General features: G+C 43.0%; 1 protein-coding gene across 4 annotated transcripts in view; it reads right to left on the minus strand.

The window, feature by feature from the left end:
* Nucleotides 1–21,248, minus strand: part of TLN2 (talin 2) — a 462,999-nt gene that overhangs the window by 108,183 nt on the left and 333,568 nt on the right. For all 4 annotated transcript variants that reach the window (XM_058665748.1, XM_058665745.1, XM_058665746.1 and 1 more), the window contains 6 exons: nucleotides 20,641–20,769; nucleotides 19,469–19,582; nucleotides 17,096–17,209; nucleotides 14,898–15,032; nucleotides 12,715–12,843; nucleotides 10,555–10,657 (listed from right to left, as the gene is read on the minus strand). In XM_058665748.1, the coding sequence (XP_058521731.1) occupies nucleotides 10,555–10,657; nucleotides 12,715–12,843; nucleotides 14,898–15,032; nucleotides 17,096–17,209; nucleotides 19,469–19,582; nucleotides 20,641–20,769 (724 nt within the window). The remainder of the gene's footprint in view (nucleotides 1–10,554; nucleotides 10,658–12,714; nucleotides 12,844–14,897; nucleotides 15,033–17,095; nucleotides 17,210–19,468; nucleotides 19,583–20,640; nucleotides 20,770–21,248) is intronic.

The following is a 21,248-nucleotide window of genomic DNA, read 5'->3' on the forward strand; positions in this document are numbered from 1 at the left end:
TCCTCCAAGTCTCCCACATAGGTGCAGGGTCCCAAGACTTTGGGCTGTCCTCTACTGTTTTTTCAGGTCACAAGCAGGGAGGTGGATGGAAAATGGGGCAGCTGGGATTAGAACTGGCACCTATATCAGATCCCGGCACATGCAAGGTAAGGACTTTAGCTGCTAGGCTACTGTGCCAGGCATGCCCTGTTGATCTTTAAATTCATTCCTAGGCCTGAGGTTTCCTAACCTCCAGGTCTGATGTCCTTGATGATGTGCTTCGGAACAGTGAACTGACACACTTCTTGTTAAGATACACTAGATGTGCATGCAAAAGGCACGCATCAATGTATGTCTCACTCAGTTTCAAAAGGACTGTTTCCAATAGGACCAGTGGGGTGGTCTGTATAAGCCCTTCAAGGTTGCCTTCATCACAACTGCTTTGGCAGAAGTGCCTGAGTGGTCTCCTCACTGAGGATGAAGCCCATTAATATAACAGTAACGAGGTCTAGGGTCCACAAAAGAAGACAACTTGGCAGATCTGAACGCTTACTAACCTGTAGCTACATCAATGGTCCCAATCTAGTTAAGATAGGTCCCAAAGCTGCCACTCTACCTCCAGGTCACATGATATTTCTTTTCATTTTGTGGAACAAAATCTATATATATTCATATAATCTATGTGTGTGTACGTAAAATATGAGATGAGGAGGAGGTATTTTCATCTGCTGATTCAACTCCTCAAACACACAAAAAGACCAGAGCTGGATCAAGGCTGGATCAAGAAGTCAATCTATGTCTCCTTGGTGGGTGGCAGAGACCCAGTTTCTTTCTTTCTTTCTTTTTTTTATTGATTACATTGCATTATGTGACACAGCTTTATAGGCACTGGGATTCCCCCCACCCCTCCCCAACACCCTCCCATGGTTTCCTCCACCTTGTTGCATTACCACAGTTCAAATTCAGTTGAGATTCTTTCATCGCAAGCATCTACCAAGCATAAAGTCCAGCATCTTATTGTCCAGATAAGTTCAACAGTTTCTTGGGGAGACCATCTCTGGTCTGAAGGTAGAGCCAGCAGAGTATCATCCATCAATTAAAAGCCCCGACATTACATCAGTAACAATTTATAACGTTATGGAATTAGCTGACATGGTATTGAGTAACCAATATGTTAAAAGAGGAAAAAAAAAAGAATGCAAGTTCTGAACCACATCCTGTGACTTCTACATTGACATTTCAATTATTACTTTATATACAACCGAGTTCTATACACCTTAAAATGGTTATAGATTACTATTCCGCTGTCTCATGTCTATTTTAATTTTAGTATTTAGCAGTTTATAGTGTTGAAGCATGATTTTGCTGAACCTGGCTGCTTTTTGGAGACCCAATTTCTTAAGCTGTTGCCTGCTGCCTCCTTATGGAAAAGCAGGAATCAGGAGCTGTAGTTGGGCATCAAACCCAGACATTCACATGTGGGGATACAGGTGCATCCTGCACTAGGCTCAACACCTAACCCGAGAGACTTGTAAAGCAAGTGCTTTTTAGGGCAGAGGAGAAACCCAAAAGAGGAAACACACAGGTAAATAAAGCTTAGGGGAAGGTGAGAGCTGGAGAACGATCATTCATTATTTATTTGAACTTCCGTCATGGGACAGAAAGATGTCATTGCTCTCTAGAGGAGCAGCAGATGTGGTGGTAAGACCCTCTAAAACTCTGGCACTGTTGTTGGCTGGCTTTGTCTGTCTCAGCTTTCCCCAGGATTTTAGAGAAGTTGAGATCCTACCTGTGACCCTTAAAAAATCTAGGCTGAGATTCCTAGAATGTTTCTCTTGTTTTCCCATTTATCAGATTCTTGGCTCCAACTCTACTTGAGCTGCACAAGAATTTAGAAGAACAAAGCACTTGTCAAGCACAACTAGAAAAGATACATTTATTTGGAATCATTTAGGGAGAACCCTTTTATGGACTCAGCAGTGAAAAGGCAGAAACTGAAGAGCTACTTTATACAAGCCCAAGCTGGTCCACCCTACGGGTTTCTCATCCAGAACTCATTGTAAAGACTCAAGGCACATCAAGGATGTTCTCTGGAAGGATGAGGTTTAAAAAGAAGTCACAGGCCAGGTGAGGTAGCCTAGGGTTCTCGCCCTGCATGCGCCAGGATACCATATGGGCACCGGTTCATGTCCCAGCTGCCCATTTTCCCATAAGCTCCCTGTTTGTGACCTGGAAAAACAGTAGAGGACAGCCCAAAGCTTACGACCCTGCACCCATGTGGGAGACTTGGAGGAGGCTCTGGGCTTCTGGTTTCGGATTGGCGCAGCTCTGGCCATTGCAGCCATTTGGGGAGTGAATCAGCAGATGGAGATCTTTCTGTCTCTCCTCCTCTTTGTATATTTGACTTTCCAATAAATAAAGGAAGGAAGGAAAGACGTCACACCATCAGAAGGACAGAATAAGATCACCCGACTCAGCAACATTCTCTGGTCATCACGACAGGGTCAAATATCTTAGAAAACAACACCCACCACACCGGAGTGTCATGAGCATCACAATTTCAGATTCACCAGTGGGAAAGTCTCAAGCAAACTCCTGGTCCAATGGCCACAGACTCTGGAATGCACAGATGACTTTTCTAATATTCTTGCCATCGGAATCTTCAGGAGCAGAGTCTCGGGCTGACACTCCAAGTGATATTAACTAGAGGAGCCCTCTTCACAAACTCAGTCTGTATTCATATGGATTACACAGGGACTACACAGCCAAGCACAAGGGGAAAAAAAACAGATGTGACATCAATCAGTCAAGTCATCTGTTCCAAAATAACTCCAAAAGGTCATTTATGTAGCGGAAACACCTGCTGCAGACTGCACTGGCCAAACAAAAATGCATGTGCATTAGGCTCAAGTGTAGCTTCTCAATGCTCCACTAGGCATGGACGGAAACTCTGTCCTGGAAAGAAACTGGCCAAATTAATTCTCTTTCCTCACTTCCCACCTGTTATTCAACTTTCCCAAAACTGCCTCCAAGGAGAAGAACTGTGGCCTGATGCCTGCAGCCTCTTAAATCCTCTTCTGCCTGACTACCTGAGCAGCAGCTGACCTGCGTGGCCTTCCATGGACTCCTCTCCCCTGGAACTGCAATTCTCATTTCCTTCTAAGCTTTCTATTGCTCAGCCACCTCCACTGGCTGGGCCAGGCTTTTCAGAGGCACATCTAATATACTTTTTGTACTATTCCTCATAGGCAAATGTATCCATCTCACAGTTTCAATTATCATTTTACTCATCATCTTCTAATCTGTTCCTCAAGCCTAGCCTTCTCCACTGCATTCCACAGCCAAGCATCTAGCTGGTTAATGATTCCTCTAGATGTGTGTTCTCCTAACCCATCAAACTGAATAGGTGTGAAGTTAAATCCAGCATCCTTGACCTTCACCACAGCCCCCCCTCCTACCAAGAGTGCTGTGTTACATAAAGGTGGTTCATAAAGGTGCAGGACTCAGTGTTGACCTCAACTTCCTTATCTCTACACCTGCCTGTTTCTAACCAGTCATCAAGCACTATCGGGTCTTTGTTTATTAACCCATCACTTCCATCATCACAGCAGGACACTACTGGGTCTTGTTGGGCTTTATGCCACAACCTGTCTGCTGGTCTCTTCTCCAGCTTTATTCCTCTTTAGTGTATTCTGCACATGGGAGCAAGCACTCCATATATAAGCTTCCAAAACTTCATGGGCAACTGGAATTAGAGCTTATTTCAGTGTAAAACCACTTTGAAATCTAGTCATGTTTTTCCTCATACAATTTTCATGAAATGTTTAAAGTCCTCGAATATTCACAGGCAAACAAAGCAACTGAACTAAAAGCTACAGTAGGAAATCCTTATTCCTTTCACACATTCTGTACCTTGAGGACATGACCCTGGGCTACCTCCTCAGCCTTGTCTCCTCACTCCACACGCCTCCTTGGTTTTCACTTGAATCCCATCCTCAGATTCTTTGCTCTCCCACCAATGAGACAGCAACATCCAGTAGTCACTCCCACAGCAGGACAGAAATACCAGCCTTACTCTAAGGCTGTTTCAGATACCAACTATTCAGCCTGCCATTCCAACATTATCAGATCAGGTGATGCAACACATAAACCAAACAGACATGCAATGTCTTACAAGGTTTTGGAATGTGCAGGAAACCTGTGCAGTTGTAAGTAGACCTTATGAACTCTATGTTTTATAAGACATAAATAATTCTAGTATATTCTGATTCATTTTCTTTTTTTAAAGATTGATTTATTTTTATTGCAAAGTCAGATATGCAGAGAGGAGAGACAGAGAAGGATCTTCTGTCCATTAATTCACTCCCCAAGTGGCTGCAATGGCCAGAGCTGCACCAATCCGAAGTCAGGAGCCTGGAGCCTCACCTGGGTCTACCACACAGGCACTGGAACCCGAGACTTTGGGCTGTCTTTGACTGCTTTCCCAGGCTGCAGGCAGGGAGCTGGATAGAAAGCTGGGCTGCTGGGATTAGAACTGGCACCCATTTGGGATCCTGGTGCAGGCAAGGCGAAGACTTTAGCCATTATGCTTTTGTGCCTGGCCCTTTGATTCACTTTCATCCTCCCAAGATGCCAAAGGAGTTTTAATTAATCCCCCAAACATGATCAGGTGTTAATTATGCTTGGAAAATTCCCTCTCCTTCCCATTAGGGCAGAACTGTACATTTTTCTTATTGCAGATATTATTTCATACCTTCCTTTATATCTTTATGATGTTCTTTCACAGTTGTTAAAATTCATTGATTTTATTTATCTGAAAGGCAGAGAAATGAAAGAGACAAAAAGAAAAAGTCAAAGAGTTCTTCTACCCCATGAGTGGCCAGCCAAACCAGGAGCTAAGAACTCATCCTGAATCTTCCACTCTGGAGGCAGCCTTCACTGCCACCTCCCAGGATGCACACAAGCAGGAAGCCAGATGGGAAGTGGAAGAGCCAGGACTCAAAACTGGCCCATTGACAAGAAATTTGGGTGTCTCAAGTGGCATCTTCACCACCATGACAAGAGCCTGCCACTTATTTTGTTCTTGTTCAAATTTATTCTCAAAGTATTAAATGTATATCTTGAGGATCAAAGGGTTTTGCACACATGACAGCAGAATAACTGATTGCAAATTAATCTCACCCACAGAGAAATAACCAGCAAGACTGGAACATCATACAGAACATCACGGGAGTGATACTAAGGCACTAATGTCAGGAGGGCCAAGATCTTGACAAGGATGATAGCACAGACAGTGAGATCATGCTCACAGCTGCTCCTCCCTGGGGAATGCTACTTTGCTAACTGCTGCCAAGAAGTGGAGAAGCTGAGCAAAGCCTCCTGCAGTGCCTAGGCCAAGGCGAAAAACAGCAGAGTTCTGAGCCGAAGAATCAGAACAGCTCTGGTTAGCACCATGGTCTAACACACACAGAGGGCTATGTCCAAGAAGGCCTACTGGCATTCCACCCTGGAAGTTCCAGATAACCTTACTCCTGCATTCCTATGGTGGTTTGGGCCTATCTTTCAAAATAGTTAAATATTTAAGAGGTAGAAGAGACAGACAGATGGATGGACAGACAAAATATTTTCTCATCAACTGGTTCATTTCCCAAATGCCTGTCTGTAATGGTCAGCATGAAGTTGGGCTAAAGAGCCAGGAACTCAATCCAAGGGTCCCCACATGAGAGACAGGAGCCCAATACCTTCAACTATCACTGCTGTCTCCCAAGGTCTGCATTAGCAGGAAACTCTAACAAGGAATTAAAAGTGGGTATTAAACCCAGGTACCCTGATACAGCATGCAGGTTCTTAACTGGTGTCTTAACTACTAGGGCAAACACTTAACATTTCCTGTTTCTATATTAACCAAATGACAGAAGCAAATGCTATACTAAGCACAAAAGGAAATACAGTTCAGGACTTCAAATTGTTACCGTATTTTAAAGTATCAATGGCCAGCAGTATTATTTAACAAAACAATCTGTGTGTCTGTGTGTGTATACATCCCAGAAACACCAGAATACAAGACTACCGGCTAAAAACCAAGAAAGAGGAGGGGAGCCACACAATAAAAACAAGCCCACAGGTGATCCTGGTATTAAAGTTATTAAAGCTAGACTTTAAGAAATTAGATAATAAAACACAGAAATCCCCCACAGAAAAAAACAGGCATCTTTAAAAGTTCATACAAAAATATAATTAAAAGATGAGCTCAGTGAAGGAAAAACTTTTATATCCATGTAGGTTTTTCATGATGTGTCTTCAAATATTTTGAACATTTTTGGCATACATGAATTTCAAAATAATGTGTACCAAAACTAAATTACTTTTAAATTCTATTTCCCATAAACTTTTGGAAATATCCTTGTATAATGAAACATTATTGTAAAACAAACAAAAAATGGCATTTGCAATTAAAATCTTATGCATTTGACATAGTGGCTTAATATTGGTTAAGGTCCTTGCATCCCCTGTTGATGTGCCTGGGCATCAATCCTTGTTTTAGTCAGAAGGAAAACAATGAAGTTTCACAAATCATCATCTTAAGGACTAACACCTGGAGCAACTGGAATTTAGAGAGAAAATAAGGCAGAAACAGTATCTGAAGAGTTTTGTCTGCAAACTGACATAAGGCACCAAATCCCTTTTTCCAGGAGTCCCATAACCCAAGGCAAGATAAATATTCAAGAGAACTCCTCGAGGCACAGTGCGTGAAAGCCAAGGTTGGAGAAAATTTAAAAGGAGGCAGAGGGGAAAAATAAAACCACATTACCATTACTGCTGACTCCTCAACAGAAACAAAGAAGCCAGAAGATAATGGAATAATGTCTTCAAAGGTCTGGAAGAAAGTAACTGGCAACCTAAAATATTATGTTAAGTGAAACTATCAAAACTAGAGGCCAAACAAAGGCATTTTTAGACAAAAATTGGAGAGCATTTGTCAACAGTGGGTTCACAATAAAGGAAACAACAGGTGGAAGAGAAACGATCCTGGATGGAAACACAAAGAAAAGGTAAATGGGGCTAAACCTAAGCAAACACCAACTGTGTGAAACAACACCAAGATAGAAATCTGTGTAAAATTAAAACGTACAACCACAAATAAGCTCAGAAAAAGGCAAGTGAAACTAAAGTGTACCAAGGTTCTTATACTGTCCTGGCAGAGCTATGCAGAATAACTTACATTGGACTTAAGTCAAAAAAGCACAGTTAATGAATGAAAAACCTACAAGCTAGTCAGGAGAAAGGAAACCGAATTAACCAAATGCATCTGAAAGAACATCAGCAAAGAAAGCAAGGAACCTACCATAGGGAGAACACAGAGAAAACAAATACTGAAATGACAGGCCCAAACCCATGTCAGTAACTACATAAACAAAATAACTCCAGTTGTGATGAACATGCAATCTCCCACTCTCCCAGCAGATCCAAAGAACCACAAACTCACAAGACAAACTCGAAATATATGTATGCATAAAAAGTGAAAAGTCTAAAGATGAAAAAAGCTGTTTCATATACATACTAGCCACAAATCGGCAACATAGAAGATAAAACTCCACTGAGAGAAAGGAACACCCAAATAAATGGAAGGACATATACAGATTAGAAGATTTGGTCATATAAAGTAACCGACTCTCCCCACACTGATTCATTATAATCCAAATACAAAACAGTAGGGCTTTTGTGTGCTAAAATTCACAGGTTGATGCTAAAGTTTATGCAAAAATACAAAGAACCAAGAACAGGCAACAGAAACTTGAGACAGACCAACACAGCTGGTTTTAGCAGACACTGAGACTGAGGATGGAAGGGCAGGTGTTAGGAAATGTGGTGTTGATAAACAACAGACACCTGAACCATGGAAAGTGGGTTAATCGCCAACTGACCTACACATGTGTGTCTCATGGAAGACCACCGGGGAAGGAATGCTCTTCTGTCCCAGCACTACTGTCTTAAATGGATAGTCAGGAGGAACAGTCAGGGCGAATCCCTACTGCACAGACATGAACAGCTCCACAGGGATCACAGTTCCAACTATAAAATAACAAAGCTCTAGAACAATAATAGTTTCATGATCTCATATAATCCTAAATGTCTAAACAGGATACAAAGACTATTAACCACATAAGAAAAGAATTGTGAATATGCAACAAAATTAAAAGAAAAACACCTAATCATCCAAAAACACCTTTAAGAGGATATAAAGGCAAATTGCCAGATATAAGAATCAGGTAAAAGTGACCAAGAATTCATGCCTATAAGGAATTCCTGTCATTAAATCGTCATTAAACATAGCAAAATTTTAGTTGTTTAGTTCATCAAAGAAATACAGGTAAAAAACATACCCGTGATACTTCAACACAGCACCACACTAGCTAAAATTAAAAGACTGACAATACTAAATGAAACAAGTGAAATTTTCATATAATTCTCAAAGTGTGCTGAATAGACACAGTCTTTGGCCTAGCAATGCCACTCCCAGTATGTATTTTGAAAATGCTTACTTGTCGTCTGTAAATAACACATTCTAGAACTGTTCCTAGTAGTGATTTTCAAAAAAAAAAAAAATAATAATCCAAACATCCACCCATAGGTTAAAGACTAACAACAGGCACACTGGTGTAATGAAACACTGCAGAAAGCAGAGGGAGAAAAGATGACTGTCCTGTGAGTGAACCTCATGAACATAACACTCTAAACAAAGTAGACACAAGAGGGCACATATTGTAAGATCTCATCTATTCAGAATCCTAAAACAGGCAAAAGGAAATTAACACTGTTAGTGGTTCAGAAAGGAGACACATAGATTGGGAAGGGCATGAGGGAACATCTGCATACAAATTATGTTCTATTTCACAATCTTGCCAGAGGCATATTAGGTGCATTCTATTAATCTATTTACAAGAATGCCTGTAATGACCACAACTGGGAGCCTTGTATCCAATCTGGGTTTCCCACATGGGTAGAAGGGGCCCTACTACTTGAGCCATCAGCCGTTGTCCCCTGGGATGTGTATTAGCAGAAAGTTGGAATTGGGAGAGCCAGGACTCAAACCCAGGTACTCTGACATGGGATGAATGTCCCAAGCAGCATATTACTCCCTATGCCAAACACCTGTCCCTGGGTGCATGTAATGTGTGATCACTCATGAAGGCACTCAGTTAACATATATGCCATCTCTGGTCTCTCATACTTTTATAACTTATAATTCAAAAGCACAACTCAAGAGGAACTACTACATAATAAAAAGCAATACCAAACCATCCTCTTCCAAGCTGAATTCCACTTCTAGAGCCACTCAATTTTATCATCTTTCAGAATTTTATAATTTTGAGTAATCTTTTTCAATCTTCCATATGCTTGGACTTCTTCCTCTGATACCATTTGCCACTTTACATAGCTTTCTACTTTTCTTAGCTGATGATTCCACAATCTGTTCCTTATAGAGACTCCCATTTGAGTAGTCTCCTGCCTTCAGGGGTACCACACATCACCAACACTCAATCACTGTCCCCAGTTCCCAGTCTGGAATGGAGCAGCACAAATAGGTTTGCTTTTTGTGGCCTCCCTATCCTGGGAGACTGGGTTTTTGTCTATTCTGCTTCATAGCTCATCACTTGTCTGCATCCTTCCATCCTTAAAAATTTCACTGTCATTTTTTTTTTGCTGTCATCTGTCCTTTGTCATTTCTTAGCATTAGTGGGATTTCAGAAAACAGAGATAGTTCTATGCACGTGCAATTGTAATTTTTTTATAGTTTATTGAGGTCCTCTACAAATACTTCAGAAGAATCATATTTTATGATTCTTTCAATACTGAGCGTGAAGTCCAATGACTAATACATGTAGAATATTTGAAAAATATGAGGGCACTTCCAAAAGTTCATGGACAAAGAGAAAGAAACGGAAAGGGTTTTGATGCCAAAATTTTTGAAATATGTGCATATAAAGGATCTTGCAAAAGTTCACAGAAAATGCATATTTTGCAATCAATGTCATGTTTCTTCACAATATATATATTTTCCTGTTAACTTCTGGAAGACACCTCATGCACAGATTTAAAATCTGTTTGCACCAAAATAAACCATTCCCTTTTGTTTTTTTTTTCTTTTAAAAAAAGAGATTTATTTATTTTAATTAAAACAGTTAAAGGGGCAGGGGTGAGGAGCAAAAGATAGATTTTCCATCTGCTGGTTCACTCTCCAAATGGCCACAATGGCCAGAAATGGGTCACTCCAATGCCAGGAGTCAGGAGCTTCCAAGTCTCCCACATGAATGAGCAGGGGATCAAAGCCTACAGTCAACCTCTATGGCTTTCCCAGGCTATAAGTGGGGAGCTGGATCAGAACCGGTACAGCCTGGCCCCAAACTATGACCTTTTAATCCAAGTTTTCCCCATGAACTTTTTGGAGCTCATTTTGTATGGTGAACTGTGATGCACTGAATCTGGCTCATCTATGGAAACCGTGACCTCCTTATCCCGGCTCCCAAGTGTTCTTCATTGGGCTGGCAGCATGGTGAAGGACATAAGTCTTACCTGTGTAGTGTTCGTTGCCTTGGGCAGCACAAGTGAGGAGCTGTGCCATGGAGGAGCCCACTGCTTTAGAGGTGCTTCCCAGGTCCTGAGCACACTTCTCCAGCTGTAAGAATATCCAAAGAGGAAGAGACCTTAGAAGAAATACACCGAGGTTTTAGTGTAATTGAGAAAAATAATGCAGACCACACCTCGAGCCTTAGCTCTTACCCAGGGCACCCATCTACAGTGTTAAACAGCAGCAGCAGGAGGCTACAGGAGAGACAGCCCAGCTTTAGATACATCTGGTGCAAGCACCTGCCCCCTTGCTTTCAATCACTTTCTAGGTGAGATTGGGTAAGTTATTCAGTCTTTCCAAGTCTGTTTTCTGAGACCATCATGATACTGAGCTTCAAAATGTTTTCAGAGAATGAATGGAAGTTCTCAGCAAATGACAGCTACTACTATTATACTTTCAGAAGCTAATTCAAAAGATCTGCAACACATCCCTAGTGGGGATTAATTATGCCTTGGCAGGAAGTGGGCATACATCCAGCTGCTCCACTTTCCTGGCATGGGGGGGCATCAACCTTGCTCAATTGGATCATTACACTTTGAGCAGTTCCAAGGGAAAGGAAATGTAATGGAAAGAGAGGTTAGGCATAGTAAATGAGATTACAGAAATGGGCAAAGTGCTTGCTTCCCATGAAATGCATGCCATCCTACTTTGTAAGCCAAATAAATCATCCAGAGAACACTGATGGAGACCTCGGGCGTGGATAATGATCTGATTCCTACATGAGGCGAACATTTTGAAAGAGAATGTCTAGGTGCACCATGACAGCACACAAGTCAGGGGCCACATGTTTTTAAACTCTAAGAGCTGTTTCCCAGGGGGGAAAGAGCCTTCACATAAGATAGTTGGCCAACAGTGTGTTCTAATAGCATACACATTTTTCAAAGCAAACAAATTTTATTAAAGTTACACAGTGTTTCTTCCATTCTAACCATCCTATTGTCCCATGTCAAGGTAAAATTCTTGTTGGGCTAGTCTCTCTGAGGCTTGCAGGGGCACAGGAGTTTGCAGAGAGACTCCGAGCTGTCTTTGCAGAGCTGCTGCCCCTAGAGCCAATCTCCACTCTGGCATTAGCGAGGTGAGCTTATTTAACTGACTCAGCTTCCCCGAGCCAGTGTTCATCTTTAGAATGAGGGGCAATGTGACCTAACAAATGTCTTCTGAGTGCTCCCCATGTTCCAGGCTTTGACGCATGGCACGTGAGATGCTCTTGAAGCTGTTTATTATTCTGAAAGTTTTCACCTCAATAGCCCAGTAGCTAAGGTGGGTGACTGCCAACACATGTGATGAGGAGCACGGGGTTTGGAGATCTGGATTCAGATTGTGTTTCTGCCACTGACTACAGGTAAAGTTGGACAAACAGTGACAATCTCTGTGCTTCTGTTTTCTCCTTGGCTGTAAAGGAGATTCACAGAACTTATCATGAAGCTTACTATCACAACAAACTTGACTATGTGCATGTTAGGATTTAACAAGTATTAATAAACTGGATTCATTAGCAATGTTCAGGAATGTGAGAAAACAAATATATGCAGATGAGGAGGGCAGTATTAATTTGGTCAACAACACACTGACATAAGCACGGGGTGGTGGTGGTGATATAACCTTGTCATTTTATTTGCAACATTCTATTAAAAAGCTGTTGTATACTATCACACTTTGCATTACATCAAGTATTTATTTAAAAAATTGGATTGTTGATGATCTTTTCTGCGTTCACTAGAATGACTTAACTGTCACCCACTTCACAGGTGAGATACCCAAGGTCCCAAGGCACAGGGGACTGCTATGCAGCTAACTGATGAAGCCCATACTCCTAGCTCTGAACCAGCACCTCCAGCTGGATGACACATTCTTTTCCAGAAAAGGACCAAGGATTAGAACGCTGGCCAGTAATAGGAGCATCATTCATGAAAAAGGAATTAACATTCACAGAGGCTGGGGCATCCTTGGGCCAAATCCTGTAAGAGATCACATGGACCCACCAGCAGGGGCCTCTCCAGAGCGATGGCTGTCTCAGTGTACCCTCACAGCAGGGTAACTGTAACCTCCCCAATACAACCCTGATGATGGAGAGAGCCCCTGGTCCACTGGAGCAGACCCCTTACCGTTTCTCCCGGCAGCGGCTTCAGCTGACTCTCCACTGCTGCCATCTTGGCATCCTGCAGCTCACTCTTTAGCGTCTGCACGGTGTTCAGAGCTGAATCAATTTCCATAGGGCCACAGGCTTCATGAGCCTGCAACAGAAGGCGGCATGGGTAACATGATCTGCTGGGGAAACAGAGCCCCCGCACTTGGTGACACTGAGTATAACCAATGATTTTCCTCCAAACCCTACCATAGCAGACAAGGGTAGCAAGTGTTTCTTAAGAGAGCAAAGTCATACTCAGTCAGCATCTTCAACATCTATTTCATGAACGAATACATTGAAAAGTCTCCTTGAAACCATTTTTACCTAGAATGCATTTGCTTTGCAGACATGGAGGGTCAAGGTTCTAGAGACAGCATACCTGGATCAGTACATGTGCACACAGGCTTGGGAAGAAAGCAATGAATGAAGAATCAATCCAGGATTCTGGGCACAAATCTGTACCAACCTTATCACAGCCCTTACAAATCCCTAGAATGTAAGTCATTATCTTCTCAGAAAGAAGATGATCAAGTATCTATCCCTTAGTCATGTGTTAAAGAAAGTGACAAATGACTTCATTCTCTCGAGCATTTGTAACAGTGGCCTCCAAATGCTTTCACTGCATGCTCCCGATAATACCTGGCAATATGTGACATGCTCACTCAATTACTGATCAGCACCCTGAATACTGCTAAGGCATCATTTCTCCCCTCTTCTTGGAAACAGTAGCAAAAGCAGGAACAGATACTAATGAGCTGATTTCCATGTGCCATTATTACTTGGTGAGGAAACTGAGGCATAGAGACCTCTACTAAATTGCTTGGGCCACAGAAAAACTCAACAGCAGAACCAGAACTCAAGCAGGCAATGAGATGCTGGAGCCTGCAAGCTGAACCCCTACCCTATATCAGAAGAACACTTAAGCTCTCAGTGACCTCCTGCACCCCATGGAGAGTTCTGTGTGTGTGTTCATGTTGGGATTCACAGCTCCAGAAATGCTGCTTGATCATATTGTGTGACTATACTGTTCTTAAGGAAACTTCTTAAAATGTATATGAGCCGGTTCTGTAACCAAGGGGTTCTAATTTGGTTGCTTAGAGGTCAGACCCAGGAACCTGCATCTGAAAAAGTGTGTGTGAGTGTGTGTGTGTTGGGATTATCTAAAGCTCTGGAGAATTTTCTTTAGCAATGTAACATATTGCTGAAATTAAGAATTCAAATTCAAGTCAGCTCTCTTTTCTTAGCCATTTATAATGCTGCTTGTTTTTATACAAGGACTTTTACAAGGATGAACAACGAATTCATGTTATAACTTCATGCTAATAGCATAAATAGAGTAGTAATAAGGTCCTTTGGTAATTAATAAATTCCAGAGACAGCAATACCTCTAATTCTGTTCTACTGAGAACCTTATTAATACTGAAGGCTTCCATATAAGATATGATAACTTTTCAGGAGAAGAAGAAAATATGTTAAACTGTCACTTGTCATGTAGACACCCTGTAGGAGCTCTGGTTCATGTCCTGGGAGTTCCACTTCCAATTCAGTTCCTTGCTAATGCTTCCAGTGAAAGCAGCAGAAGATGGTTCAAGTGTTTTAACCTCTAAAGCCCCTGTGGAACACCCAGAAGGAGTTCCATACTCCTGGCTTTGGCCTGGCCCAGCCCTTGCTGTTATAATCCTTGGAGAAGTGAACCAGCAGGTGGAAGATTGATCTCCCTTTGTGTCATTCTGCCTTTCAAATAAACATATAAATAAATCTTAGATATAAATGACCTTCAAAATAGAGTTTCTTCCTTAACAATCTGTTTTTAAGATGATTCCAGGAAGCTATGGTCACTTATTTTGGCCCACATGTTTCACGGCACCAAGATAGTGATAAGTATCAGTCTCCTCTAATATTGCAAAATGGACGATCACTCATCTGAGGTTCTGAGAGGAGGAAGAGGATACAAGCAAGCTCAAATAATTCTACAAGAGTCCCTTGTAACTGGAGGGCAGTGACAGGGAGAGTGTGGCTATGGGCAGAAGAAGTCAATCCACAGAGCCATCTTCACAGTAATGTAAACACAACACCTAAGCTGGCTGAGCACAGGGCAGCACATGCCAGAGCCCTCCTCCTGCGGCTTGGAGGAGGCTTCACTAATGCGGCTTCACTTACCTTTTGCGAGGCAGTGCGCAGCTCAGCCAAGCTGGTCGCCAGGTTCTTGGCACACTGGCTCAGCTGCATGGCTGCAGCCTGGTCACTCACGGTGGGCACCGCAGCCTTGGCGGATGACACCATCTTGCTTCCTGGCTGTAGAAAGAGTACCACAGAGTCAGGCTGCTCCAAGGCAGCAAGAATCAGTGAGCAGGGACCCCAACAGCATCTACCTGGCAGACAGAAATTATTGTTAAGAACATTCAGTGCCAGCTACCTTCCTGCTGACCTTACTCCCCAACAGACACCCCAAATCACTCTAAGAAACACTGAAAATAAAAATATGCCTGGGGGGGGGGGGTATGTCAGACACAGAATTAGGAAAGTAGCTTAAAATTCTCATCTAAAATAGACTTCAAAGAGAATTTCTTATTTAATAGTGCAGTGTTCCTGGGAGTGGCATTTTATTGAGTCTAATACACACTCAATAAACTATTTGGAAAAATGAAGGCAGATAAATACTAAGGTAATTCACATCTTATAGAGCAAAATAATTTTACAATGCCTGAGTATATTTACATATATTCTCAAAAATAGGATTATGCTATTTATTCTTTCTTATAATCTTCCCATTTCCCATACTCTAACTCTTAATAGTTGTAGAACAGTCCATAGAATATAGCCATTAATATTTCTCATGTTTCTCAGGTCCTTATTGTTCGATATGTTTTCACAGTTTCCAATGCAATAACAAACAGTAAAGGCTTTTGTAGCTTATATTTTTAAAAGTAGAATTTTAGATGAGAGTATACCTGCTTCTAAGATGTTTAATATATAACAAAGTTACTTTAAAAAGTTCACCCATAATGGAATTAGTTTATTTTGGTACAAAAAAAAAAATCCTGTTGAAATTCATGCAACTTTTTGTTATAATATGCCCTTTTCTTGTACTGTTTGAAGAAACCTGATAATAAATCCGTATTTTAAATATATGTAGTTATGAGCATCTGATCTAGTAATCAAGTCAGCCACATTCCACATTGAAATGTCTGGGTTCAGTGCCTGGTGTTGGTTCCTGACTCCAGCTTCCAGCTAACTCATCCCCTGGGAGGCAGGAGTGACAGGTCAAGTCTCTGGGTTCCTAACACCCATGTGGAAGACTCAGATAATATCCTTGGCTCCGGATTCTGCCTCCTGCCCAGCATGGAATGCTCCAGGCATTTGTGAAGAGTGAACTAATGGATGGGAGTTATCTGTCATTACCTCTCAAAATTAATAAAAAATAACAGCAGTGTGTTGTTACATATAAACATGTGGTAAAAATTTGAGGAAATACATCAAAATTGTCATGTTTTATCTGTGCATGTTGGAGTTAAAAGACTTGAAATATTAACCAAAATGATACATTGCTGAGTCCTGCAACTCAGCTATGGGTTGAAACTGGACAAGGAAAAGGGGTTGAACGACATGATTGCATCAGCTGTTTAGGATATTCAAATAGTGAAAAACTGCCGATGGATGATTTGAGTTCTCAATAATATTACTCTCATCTTTATAAGAACTGGCAGAGGAGCTGGGAGGCTCTCAACACAAAGATAAGAAAGTGGAAAAGCCAGTTGCCTGGTGTAATCAGTTTACAAGGTGTTGAAATGCTGCAATGCCTTGCATCAAAATATGCAAGTATTACATGGTATTCAAAAACTCTGTTTTAAGGTAGAGAGATGTGAATAGAAAAAGCACATAAATTGAGCTTTCTCACCATTCAGGATTCTCATTTTTACTCAATTTTCCTTACAGTGAATCTGTCCCATGCCCTGATGAACAGTACAACTGCTGCCAAGTACAATCCCAATGTGTACTCATCACAGCTCTGCCTTCAGCCCACAAGGAACAACCCTTGGCACCCTGAACACTGTGGAACCTCAAGCAAGGAACAACCCAGGACTGTTTAACACCAGGTGCTGTCAGATGACATGTTTGCTCTCTCAGAGTGCAAATCAATATGATGCTCCTGAGAACAACGCATCATGGGCCACATGCCCAGGGCAACCTCCCTGGCATGTTAGCATTTTACTTTGCTACCTGCCCCTCCTGCAACAGGAAGTGAAATGCCTGTCTGCTGCAAAGACTTAGCTAAGGCTGTGGACTTCATTTACTGATTACTCCCCTTAAGGACAAGCACAGTCCTTGCCTAGACCCAGGTCACAGCTCTGTGTTACCTGGAGGAAGTTCTGGCTGGAGATGATGAGAGCTAGTTGGGCACTGAGGTCCTCCGTTTGAGCCTGGCTCCCCCTCACACCCTGGACCAGCTGCGGGATGTGATCGGCCACTGCCTACAAGGAGCAAGGAGATCAAAGTTGAGCACAGCCAGAAACAATGACCCATGTGTGTTGACTTTGGAGAATGCCCCCTACTATGAGAGGATGACAGTGCTGAGCCCTGGGTCTACACAGCACATTTAGACAGTATGGTCCTTGGCAAAACCAAACCCCATCCCTGGATGCTCTTTTCCCACACACACTGCCCCTACTGGTCTTGAAGGGCTCCATACACTTGGCTGAAGATGATTTCCACAGAAAGTCTCTAAATTGCCCTGGCTCCTTAGTGTTGCAAACTTAGAATTTGAGAATCCATGCCATTCACAGGCAGATCACCTGCAGTCACAGACTCCTGGGATCAGAAGAGGGCAGGGAGTGCTTAGCTGGTGGCATGTTGCAATGCTGGCTGGGCAGCATGCATCCTGGGTGTCAGCTTTCATACTGTGATAGCCTTCATAGCTTTCATACCCTCCATCTCTTCATTTCTCAAAGCAGAAAGCCCACACTCAGGATAAAGCAAGAGATCTGTTTACTTTACCCCATGGTGCTTCCACATCACCCCTCTGTACCCAAATTCCTGGGTATGAGAGAAAAAGAGAACTTGTCCTGTGGTTTACCCAGGACACAAACAGCAGGAGCCTGCAGAGCTAGGCAAATGCCATTTTCCTACCTCTGCTGGCAGCTATATATTGAAGCCTCAGGGAAAATAAACCCCTCCACTGCAATGGACTTGCTCTCAGCAAACCCTTGTATTCCACACAGTTCCCAAAGACAGTGGGCCCAGGATCCTGCACAGCCACTGAGCTTTTCTTACCATGGCAATTTCAGCCCTCGAAAGGGGGACTGGCAATGATTACAAACAGGAAGAGACAAGAAATTCTTACTCAGAAGTCAGAGCCATTTCTGGGAGATGGCACTGGGACATAGTGCAAAATCCTATATGGAAGTCAGTTCCTGTTTCAGCTGCTCCACTTCTGATCCTACTCCCTGCTCTTGCACCTGGGAAAGCAGCAGAGGATGGCTAAAGTATTTGGGCCCCTGTACCCACATGGGAGACCTAGAAGAAGCTGCTGGTTCAGCACTAGACTTTGCAGCCATTTGGGAAGTGAACCAACAAATGACGATCTCTCTTTGTCTCTCTCCCTCTCTGTAACTTGATCTTCAAATAATAAATCAATAAATCTTTTTAAAATTAAAAAATATATATTTGTTGATTTACTTGAAAGGCCAAGTTAGAGAAAGACGAATACACAGAGATTTTCCATCTCCTGGTTCACTCCCCAAACGTTTTGAGCTGATCTGACGCCAGGAGCTTCTTCTAGGTTTCCCAAGGCTCTGGGCCATCCTCTGCTGCTTCCCCAGGCCATAAGCAGGCAGCTGGATGGGAAGCAGCTGAAACATGAACCAGTGTCAATACAGGATGCTGGTGCTGCAAGGCAGATTTGCCTGTTGAATCATCATGTCAGCTCCATAAACAAACAAATAAATGAATCTTTATTTTCTTACAGCAATTTCTGAAGTCGAGGCAGCGATACCCCTTGTGTGTAAACCATTTTTACAGTTTGGAATTAGGAGAGAGAGCGATGAGCTCTCCAACTTGTGTACAATTAAGCAGGACACCCCAGCTAGCTCCCATTGCTAAGGGCAGCCAGGGGACTCCAGGTAGATACTCTGCCCACTCACAGCCAAAGGCTGGGCCCTTGGATTTAGTGCCTGATCCTAAAGATCCCCAGACAGACCACAATGGTTTTGATTGTATAGCTTGGTGTGAAGTCAGCCTCAACACAGCATCAAGATCACAGTCCCAGTAGAACAGAAGCTAACAGCTCCGTTAAAGCACAACACCATAGATGGCAGATTAGGACATTCCTTGAGACAGGAACAGAAGAAATCACAAAGGAACCTGCCCTCATCAGTGAAGATGGAAATGGAAGCTCCATCTCCCAGGGAGGGAGCCACTGTGGAAACTCCAGGCTTTCTTTCTACTTTCAAGTCCTCAGAAGGCCCTGTTGTGGGAACTCTCCAATATGGAGAAGAAGATGAAGACAAAGCAAGGACAACACTGGAGAAAAACACATCCATCTTTTCCCGTCCCAACACACTGGCCAGTGAGTGGACACAAACCAGACATGCATCCACCTGGAACATAGGGTATGGAGCAAACTGGATTAGGGGCCTGGATAATCTGTCCTAACTGAGTTACTGGGGCACCTGGCGTCCTGAAGCTATTGGGGCCATCTGGGCAGACCCAGCTGTCTGCACGCGGTAGCTCACCTTGCAGCTCTGTACCAGCTGCTGCTGGGCCACAGGGTTCTTGTTGGAAACAGCTGCATTCTGGGAGGCTGCGATGGTCTGTGTGGCTGCAGCTGCAGCCTGCTTGGCGGCTACCTGCAGAGGAATACAGGAAATAGAGGCCAGGTTTTGCAGCTGTACACACACATATGTAGGACATACATCACCTCCACTAAAATGTGGGCATGGATACGGCTGGCTCTGCCAGAAACTCCAGGGAGCAGAGTCTGCCTCCTAGAAATCACCAAGGACTCTGGCCTTAGAATGGCCTGTTATCTGCCCTTTTGGATCAATGATAGAAAACCTCAAGGTCTGGCATTCGATTGTCTTTCTCAGAAACACAAGGGCACAACTCCAAGAGCATGGTGGTGCTCATAACCTGCTCTCAATCTAAACATTCTAGGCGGGAAGAAAGCAGATCTACCTGAAGCACCACAGACTGACTTCTTTGTCAAGTATAAACACTGGTGTCTGTGACCTTCCTCTCAGAGCCCCAAAGAGGCATTGGTTCAGAAACTCCAAGTTGGTTCCCCTAACATACTACCTTTTGTGTATTCTGCTTCCTTCTGAAAGTCACAGGGCCTCATTTTCTCCCAGACCAGAGCAGTCCTCCTAAGAGCGGGGACAGCTCCACACCCAGGCAGGGCCTAGCTGCCATCCCCTCTAGTTTGTCTGCTAGGGTTTTCTGAGAAGACTCAGCAGAGCCAACCATTTTCCCGAAGTAATTTCCTGAAATAATTTGTCCATCACTATGTTCAACTCATGCCATTCTGAAAAAAAAAATCTGAAGCATTTCTCTTGTCTATCTGTCCACCCCAGGCTGGCCGTCATCCCCAGGATCCCCAAGTGCCCTGTTCTCTGTGGGAATCCCTAATGATGTGGCTATCTCTAACCAAACACTGACATTTTAAAGCAATATCTCACCCTTAAACACCAGAAAACAGCAAAAATTGGGTCCTTCGTTCTGGAAAATAGTCTGCAACCTATTCCCAAGTGCTAAACTTTGACATGTAATTGGTGCCTGTGCCTAAACCATCACATAATATTGTTAACCTGGATGTGGCTGTGTTTAATGTGGGCATCACTGCTTTGTTGGCCCAACTATTTTTCAAGCAACTCCTTGCCATCTAAAAGGGTCCAGTCTTGTCCCTGACCTCAAGTCGGTTGATAATTTTTTTCTTAATGGCGTTCTGGGCAGCAGCGTTGGTGGCCACACGGAGGCCCTCCGCGGCTTCTCGCAGGCGCTGCTGCTGGTCCTCGTTTTCTGGGTTGGCTGCAGCACCCTGTCAAGGTGAGAACAAAGAACACATGTGGTCCAAGGTGGGCAGCACGCCACAGTTGCCCCAACTCATGCTCTCACGTTCATTTTATCCCAAGAACAGGAAGTAACTGGAAGGGCAGGCCAAATGCTAGGCGGAGTCATGTCTTCATGATAGAGATGTTTCTTAACACACACACACACACACACTCACTGGGAAACATTTGCTAACTGCATGGCTAGACAGAAATCCAGTACTGATCATTAAACACTGTGGATCATAGCCTTGGTTATCTACACAAATCACCATGCAGTTAGAAATGACATTCAGACAAATGTCCCCTTTCTCTCATCTATCCCAGGGAGAATTTTACTTTTAATTGCCATGACAAGCACAATGATGATATATGCATCGTCACATCACTACTGGGACATTCTGAGGCATAATTCAATGTGAAGGATAAGGTTCCAGTAAGAACACACCAGCAGGTGGAAGTGGTGGTG

Source organism: Ochotona princeps, chromosome 6 (genome assembly GCF_030435755.1).
Source record: "Ochotona princeps isolate mOchPri1 chromosome 6, mOchPri1.hap1, whole genome shotgun sequence".
In the NCBI taxonomy this organism is placed as follows: Eukaryota; Metazoa; Chordata; class Mammalia; order Lagomorpha; family Ochotonidae; genus Ochotona; species Ochotona princeps.